The sequence below is a fragment of the Chaetura pelagica genome, unplaced genomic scaffold, assembly GCF_000747805.2.
Source record: "Chaetura pelagica isolate M959 unplaced genomic scaffold, ChaPel_1.0 scaffold47, whole genome shotgun sequence".
Classification (NCBI taxonomy): Eukaryota; Metazoa; Chordata; class Aves; order Apodiformes; family Apodidae; genus Chaetura; species Chaetura pelagica.
The window spans coordinates 1,374,475-1,382,560 of record NW_009954140.1 but is presented as its reverse complement, the minus strand read 5'-3'; the positions used below and the strand labels follow the sequence as shown (position 1 = coordinate 1,382,560).

Below are 8,086 nucleotides of genomic sequence, written 5' to 3'. Positions count from 1 at the left end.
TTCTTATTTTTCCAGCCTTGTCCTTTCCTCCTGCATTTCTGGCCATCGTGGGGACCAATGAGAGGGGGTAGGAATTGCCAGGTGGGACAAGCCCCATGGCTCTTTTTTTTTTTTTCCCTCCTGTAAGCACCAGTGCCCTAGGGGGTGGTGCAGGATGCCCCAGAGTGGCAGGGGGTGGCTGGTCCCCACCCCAATCTGCCCATAATCCTGAAACGTGGCTGTTCAGGTCTGTTGGGTTTTGTGTTTGATGATGTTGTCAGAGCTGCTGTGGCCATGGGCTCCTGCAGCACGTGCAGGTCTGGGTCCAGCAGCAAGCCCAAGGTTTGGAGGAGACCTTCCAAACTGTGCTGCCCAGGCTCCCAGCCTGGCCCTGGGAGGGCTGGCTGAGACCAGGCAGCTGTTGGGATGTGCACAGGGAAAAACACCAAAATCAGTTTCCTGACTGAAACCTGAACTGCAGAGCAGCCTTTGGAGGCCTTTCCATTTGCTTTCTCCACTCTCAGCCTTGAATGTCACATCATTTGCCCAGCCATAAATAGCTGTGAATTCAACAGGCTGTGTGGCTTTTTGGCTAATAGATCTGTCTGCTGGTGCTGCAGCATTATCTTCATCCCCCAGTGCTGTTTGCATTGTAGACCAGGAGCTCAAGCTGACCTTTTTTTTTTTTTTCCTTCTTCTTCTTTTTCAAGATTTAAAGAGCTGGCAGAACATTTATTCAGTTGTGCAACCTCCATTCAGAGTATTTCTCAGATCCTGGACATGGGGCTCATTTTTTGTGCTTTGACAGCTGCTGTAAATCAATAAGGCAGTTGGAGGTCACTTGTAGTCAATCAGTAACCAGTGCTGGCAAAGGAGAAAACAATAAATATTTGGTATCAAAACAGGCTCTAAACTTGAAGTTCTCACTCAGGGTGACATTTTCACAGCTGTGCCTTTGGAAACCTGGCTCCAGCCAGCCTTGGTGTAGTGACCCACCCTGGCCATGTTTTTTTCCTGCTAACTTCACAGCACGTGCACAAGGCAGGAATTACAGCAAACCAGGGTGCTGGGTGCTGCAGGTGGAGGAAGTGAGTCTCGTGGTGCAAGGTGCTAATTTGGTGCCAGCTGAATTACTCCTCCTTTTTGCAGGAAGCCATTAGGTGTTGGCTGAAGCCAGGCATGACCTTCATCACAGCCACCTCCCTCAGGAACCCGTGGCCAGGTGGTAATTCTCACAGGGGTCCCTAATTCCCTTTGAAACAACTGGGGACTAAGTTCTTAAATACCTTTGTTGTCTGAATCATATTCCAGTGGCATCATCATCTCTGTTTGCTCCTAGTTCTGGAGCTGGTTGCCCATAAAACCTTCTGCTTGACCTCATCTCCAGTCCCTGCAATGAGAACACACCTAATTTCCTCTTTCCTTTGACCTCAGCTGCTCTGGGCCTTGCAGTGGTGCAGGATCCTATCTCTGAGTAATCATCCAGCCATGTCTCCCTGCCTGCTGACACGTGGCCCTTGTGCCCTGTGCCACCAGCTCTATAATCACCAGGCCCTGTGTACAACCTGGCTGTGCTCTGGCAGTGCCCCGTGCAGAAGATGCAGTGCTGTCACTTTTTCTGCTGCTGTTTTGTCCCCCTGTTGCTGGAGCTGGACTGCACAGACTGTTTGCAAAATAACCTGTGACTTGTTTTTGGATCCATATGCTGGATGGTTTCCTTGAAGCTCCAGCTGCAGGGTTGGCAGAGTCACGTGTTGTGCTTTTCATCTTCTCTCTGGGCTGGAGGTGGGTACACAGTGCTGGTGCCAGCAGCTCTGTCCTGTCCTCCTGCCCCTTCAAGTGTGTCCATCAGATCCATTCTGGAGCCCTGGGAGCTCCTGCAGGTCTTGGACCCAGCTAATGTGGCTCTGCTCCCTTGCTGCTTCCCAGCCTGGTGTCTGTGGGAAACACTTCTTTGGCATCTGCACCTGCAGGAGAACTTTGACAGTGGCCTGGCCTGGCTTTGGAGGTGACATCCTTCCTCCAGCTCTTCCGTGGAACCTCAAACAGGCACTTGTGCCCCTTTCCAGCCACTGCTGTGCAAGAAGGGGAGCGAAGCAGGCTTTTCCCTCACTCTCCCCTCTCATACATCTAATACAAAATCTAACTACTGGTGTTTCCTTCCAGCCTTCTGACAACCTTGAGAGATGCAGCCCGGAGAGCAGGATGGAAAACTGAGGCCATGAGCAACCCAAAAGGGATTTTCTGATCAAGAGCTGCATGCAAGTACCCATTAGCCTTGCAAAGGCTTTCACAACATCCTTCAGAGCCTGTCCCTGTGTGGGGCTTTCCTCAGGCTGCCTGACTGGTCAGACTTGAATTCTAGGCTTCTTACAGGTTTAATAAGAGCCTGAACTAAACTACCAGCTTTGAGTGGAGGCTGAATTCTTCAAGGTCAAAAGGTGGAGAGGCTCAGGGTTAGGGTCAGTCCCATGCCTTGTGCAGGTGCTTCCTGGGTGGCCAGGGATGATTTTTGCCTGGGGAGCAGGCAAGGGGAAGCCAGTGGCACTGCTGCTTCTGCCTCGGGGCAGCTGTGGTGGTCCTGGGCAGTGGTGTCCAGCCCTATGTGCTCCAGCAGGAGCTTGTCCAGGAGCTCACAGCAGGGTTTGTCAGCCCCAGAGGGGCTGGTCAGGTGCAAAATGTGTCTTCTCTGGGTGGCCTGTCACTGCAGGGCTATTTGCTGGCACTGAGATGGCCCTGGCCAGCCTGCTCTCATGGCACCACAGGAGCTGAATGGATCATCCTGATCTGCAGCAGAGCAGGGACTGTGTCCCAGTGCAGGGCTGGTGTGGGATGGTGGCTGGGTTTGAAGCTCACCCGTGCATCCCACAGAGCCATCCCACAGACCATGCAGGGCTCAGCAGCAGCCCAGCCCCTTAGGTTTGGGCAGGAGCTACATGAATGTGGCCATGCTATGTCTGGGAGCAGGGCTGGCCTTTTTGGTGTCCCCTCGTGCTGCACCACATCAGAAAACTGACCCAAAATGTCCCCCAGGAATCCCCTCTGCTTGCATACCAGGACTGCAGCCCCCAAGGGGCCTGGTAGATACATCCCACCTTGCACAGGCCCACAGCTTGGAGCAGGGGATCACTTGGACACTCACTTCCCTTTCAATGTGTTCCCAGGGGTGTCACTGGGAGTCAAAGTTGAGGCAAAATGCAGAGCCCAGGCTTCATTTCAGCAGTGCCAGGTGGGAGCTGGGAAAGCAACGACCCATGTGCTTTTTGCTCTGAGCCACATTTGCATCCCAGTCCTTCTAGAACTGGGTACATGTCTCCCGAGTCCCTCCAGTGCTCCCACACTTGCAAAATTCTTTAGGGTTTGGAAAAAAAAGCCATATGAAGCCAGTCTTTATTAAACCTTCATCCTCCACTGCCTCTGTGTGAGAAAGTAGGGGAAGAACAAGACGCTTTGCATGGCTTGCTTGAAAGATGACAGATGAGCCATCAAAGTGGGGGCACTTGCCATAGCCAGGGATGATCCAGCAGGGAAGGCAGCAGGGCTGGCATCTCCTGGCTCCAGAAAACAGCCTTCATGAAAACATACACAAATGTTATGGACCTTTAATTGGAGTTTTTCTCAGGTATGTTTAGGAAAGGTGCAGCAAAAAAACAAGGAGGTATTTTCTTGGCCTGCCAGTCTGGTCCAGGCTCCTCTCCCTCCCACCCAGTTGCTTCTGAAATGATACCAATAACCAGAGATCTACATCCATTCCTGTTGCCAGAGCATTTCAGACGTAACCCAAGCCCAGCCCACAGGGAGAGGAGCCCAGCTCTCCATCATGCTGTGTTCTCTGCCCCTGCCTGGCACAGGGCTTGGAAAGCCCCCACAGAAACCCCAGCTGGTCTCACGTTCAGTGCTGTTACCCTCCCTGTAACTCAGAATTCCCAAGGTGTGCAGGCTTTAGGGGTGCAGAGGCTGGCACACCATGCTGAAGCCCCCCTATTTTGACTCCTCCCTCCAGCCCTTGTCATACCCAGCCTGCAAAGGCAGGCAGGTGGTTGCTAAAGGTAGGTTCTGGTTGGAGTCGACCTTAAAGGTCTTTCCTGACCAGAACAATTCTGTGATTCTGCCCTGCTTCCCACCCCACAGTGAGCCCGTTAGATGGCACCATGGCTAAGCACTTGCTGCACCTCCCTTCCTCTCCCCAGACGTGTCCTGACCCTCCTCCAGCCTGGAATTGGCCCTTTGTGTGAGGCACTGCCATGGGACCTCCCTGAGCCAGCCCAGCAGCAGTGATAAGGCTCTGGCCATGCCCTGCTCACCCCTCTTCCCTGCAGTGACAGTCCCCAGGGGAGGCAGGAGTTGTTCCAGGATCAGCCTTTTCTTTATTTAAGGATTATTATTATTTTTTTTTTTTTCTGCATAGGCAAATGTTACATTTTTGGACAGACAAATGTTAGAATGATCAACCCCTATGTGTGTGCTCACGCCCACGGCCTGTGCTGCCCTTTTTAGGGTATTTATTCACACACATATATACAGTGGCCTGGCAGAAAATGTTCTGTGTTGTTTGAAAGGGTCAGACTGAGAAATGCCTTTACAGAGTGTCTTCTCCCTGCGGCTGTGCAGTTGGGTTTCAGCAGCTTTGTGGCTGTGTCATGCAGTCTGCAGGCTATTTCACTTTGCTGTTTTGAATTTTGCTTGACTCCCCTTACTTCACTCTCTCTCCTACAAAAGCAGGATCTCTAATGAAAATAAGCAAGAAATTGCTGCATATGCTCAGGTGTAAAGGATTTGCAAAAGGAGGAGCACGGGCAGCACCCTGCTGTCCTTCTGCCTTGGACTGTCTGGGACAAAAATAGGGAAGTGCAATGGAATGAGGATATTTGCTGACCTTCTTCTGATGACAGAAGGGTCATTTTGGGGTAAGATTGTGCCTTGAGCTTCTACAGGGACCTCTTGTCCCAGGCATAGCATCAATGGAGTTTTTCTCTCCAGTAAGGACTGCAAGATAGGTAGTAGTTGCCATTTAAAAATGAGGTACATTCCGAAGAAAACAGCTAGGAAAATTTCGATTAAAAGAAGCAAATTCATAGTGCATAGATTGGTTACAGGTCCACACTTGTAAATACAGACAATAATTTACAGGCTTTTCTCTTGAAATATTGGTGCTGCTACAAGGAGACAAGAGTGTGACTTACATAAAATGACTTTGCCATAGCATTTCCATACTGTAAATGATACAGATTAAGTTGACATTATATATTACTTAGCTGTGTACCAATTAGCTAAACAAATGCTATGAACTCCATCCTTCATGATGGAAGCTACATAAAAAATGCATAATTACTGCAGTGAGTCATCTAGCTAAATGGCACTCCTATATGGACAAATTGATTTCAATGCAAAGATTAATAGCCTTTTGGTGCTGTTTTAGGTGCTTGCCAAAGACCATGCTACAATGTTGCTAAGCATCATTAATGGATTAAAAGAAGGGCTCTGCATCATTCCTACAGTGCATCCTCAGGCAGAGGGTTTAGTTTAGCCTAGTGCTCGTTAGCCCTACGGAACACGCGGCCCTGGGAGGCTGGCACGGCTGCGGGAGGTTAATGCAACCCCAGGAACTCCTTCAGGAGCTCACAGGTCTTCTTGTGGATGACTTCGCGGAGCTTCCGCACGCGCCGGATGCTGGAGGTGCCCACGAAGCTGTCTGGCTGCAGGACAGCCATGCCGTTGTGGACGTCCCCCATGATGATGAGCTGGCCATCCACCGTGGTCATGTTGGGACACGGGCAGCTCCAGTCCATGTTCAAAAGCGTGATTTCTAGCGGTTCCCTCCCCAGGAACTTCAATCCCATTTTTTCATCTTTGAGAATCTCCTCCACTGTCACCAGGGCGTGTCCCGAGTCTTGGTCTTCAGTCAGCTCTGTTATACGGCCCAGGATGACAAAGTCACTTTTGCAGAAGCTGGTCACCAGCTTCTGGCGGGGCTTGCAGGCTTTGCAGTGCGTGTTCTTCGGGAAGGGGCACATCTCTTCACAGGCCTCCCGGCTCTCAAAGTTGTTCTCGTTGCCTCCGCACCCACCGTAGATGAAGGACTGGCACTGCTTTGTCAGGCTGTTGTAGGCCCATCTGGGCTCGTAGGCTTTGCAGTGACCTTGGAGGGCTGGCAGGTTGCAGATGTTGATTGGGCCGTTCATGCACGTCAACATGCAGCTCTCGTAGGTCTCAAAGTGGTTCAGGTTGCTGTTGCAGTTCCCATAGATGAAAGTAAAGCAGTTGTTTTTCTTGGCATCGTAGTACCACCTGGTCTGCTCTTCCCCACAGTCCTCACTGTCTGGTTGCTTCAGGCACTCATCAGTTGGAAAATGTGTTTTGTTTTGGGCAGTTTCTTTGGATGTGGGTTCTCCTTTGATGACTGACAAAGGGAAATCAGCCCTGAGGAGGCCACCGCTGTTCTTGGCAGTGCAGGTGTAGATGCCAGCGTCTTGGAGCTGGGTGTTGTAGATGACCAGTTGGGCAATGTTGGTGACCACGACATTCCCTCTGACGTGATTTGGCTTCATAATGACTTTGTCTTTCCCATCGACCTGCTTCTCCCACGTGATTTCCGGCTTGGGTCTCCCTGTAACATCACAGAGGAAGCTGACGGTCTCTCCCACATAGACTGACTGATGGACAGGGTTGTTCACTAGGACAGGTGACAAGATATCCACGACCGTGGTCTCGGAGTAGGCAGTAGTAGGGCGAGCTGTTGTTTCTGGTGGAATGGGGCTGGTGTTTGGCCAGGTAAGATGGTACCTGCAGGTGACTACGTTCAGTGTGATGCCTTTGATGCAAGCTTCCGCATCCATGTAGCACTTGTTGTAGTAGGTGAGCCCGTCAGAGGCACAGGTGAAGCTCGGCTCCTTCTCACACCTGTCCTTGCACTTGCAGACAGGTTGTCCATCCCAGATGTCACACTCGGAGCCTTGCTGGATGCACATGAAGCGGTCACAGGTTGCCTCTTTGGGCATTCCCACTGGCCCTTTTTTCCCCTTGACGTCCATGTACCGAGCTGCCACGCAGCTCTTCGTTCCACAGACATTGGGGCAGCACTTCTCAAAGGTCTCACACTCCTGCAGGGAAAGAAAATAACCTGATAATTACTGGGGACAGAGTAAAGTCCCTTTTAGCAAGCAGAGAGCCCAGAAGCTTTCAAGATGTTAGCTCAGGGGACCTGGTCTGACACAGACATCTGTGGTCTGCAATTTGGTGTCCCCACTGGCAATGAATAGAAACACCCCTGCAGCATCCCAGGAGGTCCCTGAACACACCAGGGTTTCTGAAGTGCTTCAAGAGAAGATTCTCAAGAAGAAAAAGGTATTTCTGTTTCTTCAACTCTAACCTCATCGTAAGTCTTTCCTGGAGTCACGTGGACTTCTTGACTAGTGAACCAACAACCCCCCTTCCATGCTCTCTGAAATGCCTGAGGACAAACCCTGAGAAACAAGAGCGGATGTGAAGTCTTATCATATGGCTGTAGGCAGTAATCCTTCTTATTCTCCACAGAAGTATGTAAAGTATTATTTGAATTCCCTGAGACTAACAGCCTACTCTTGGAGGTGAAACTGCCAGGGATTTGTAATTGTTCACATTGTGGAGGAAATAATAGAATATCTCAAAAGTAAGGAAATTCTTGCTCCAAAAATAATTTTTCTATGGTATTGAGAAAAACAAACCCAAAACAGCTCATTATGGCTTCTCTGTCCTATTTTAGTCCTATTTTCAAATGCAGCATTGCTCTTCTAGTGATTTATGACACCCCATCCCAGCTCCAGTCAGCTCTAAATTGCAGTTAATTTTAGCAGAATTTTCATCTTCTGTGCAGAGAAGGTATTTGATATGTGTGATCACAGCTGCTGTGTTGTCATGGATTACTTTCAGGGACCATGAACACTGCCACCCTGCACCCAACAGGGCACATTTCCACCCTGTGTTAAACCTCTGCAACCCCCCTGAAATCCAACGGCTTTCTCTGTAAGTGAGAACAACATGTTTTTTAAGCTACCAAACTAAATAGCTTCCCCTGAGTTCAGCATCCTTTCCTTATTGGGAAAAAGATGACCTAATAACATAACTCTTT

General features: G+C 50.1%; 1 protein-coding gene across 1 annotated transcript in view; it reads right to left on the bottom strand.

The window, feature by feature from the left end:
* Nucleotides 1–5,068: 5,068 nt before the first annotated feature.
* Nucleotides 5,069–8,086, bottom strand: part of WFIKKN2 (WAP, follistatin/kazal, immunoglobulin, kunitz and netrin domain containing 2) — a 4,896-nt gene continuing 1,878 nt past the window's right edge. Inside the window, exon 2 of the mRNA XM_010002674.1 lies at nucleotides 5,069–7,079. Coding sequence (XP_010000976.1) covers nucleotides 5,568–7,079 — 1,512 coding nt within the window. The 3' untranslated portion in view covers nucleotides 5,069–5,567. The remainder of the gene's footprint in view (nucleotides 7,080–8,086) is intronic.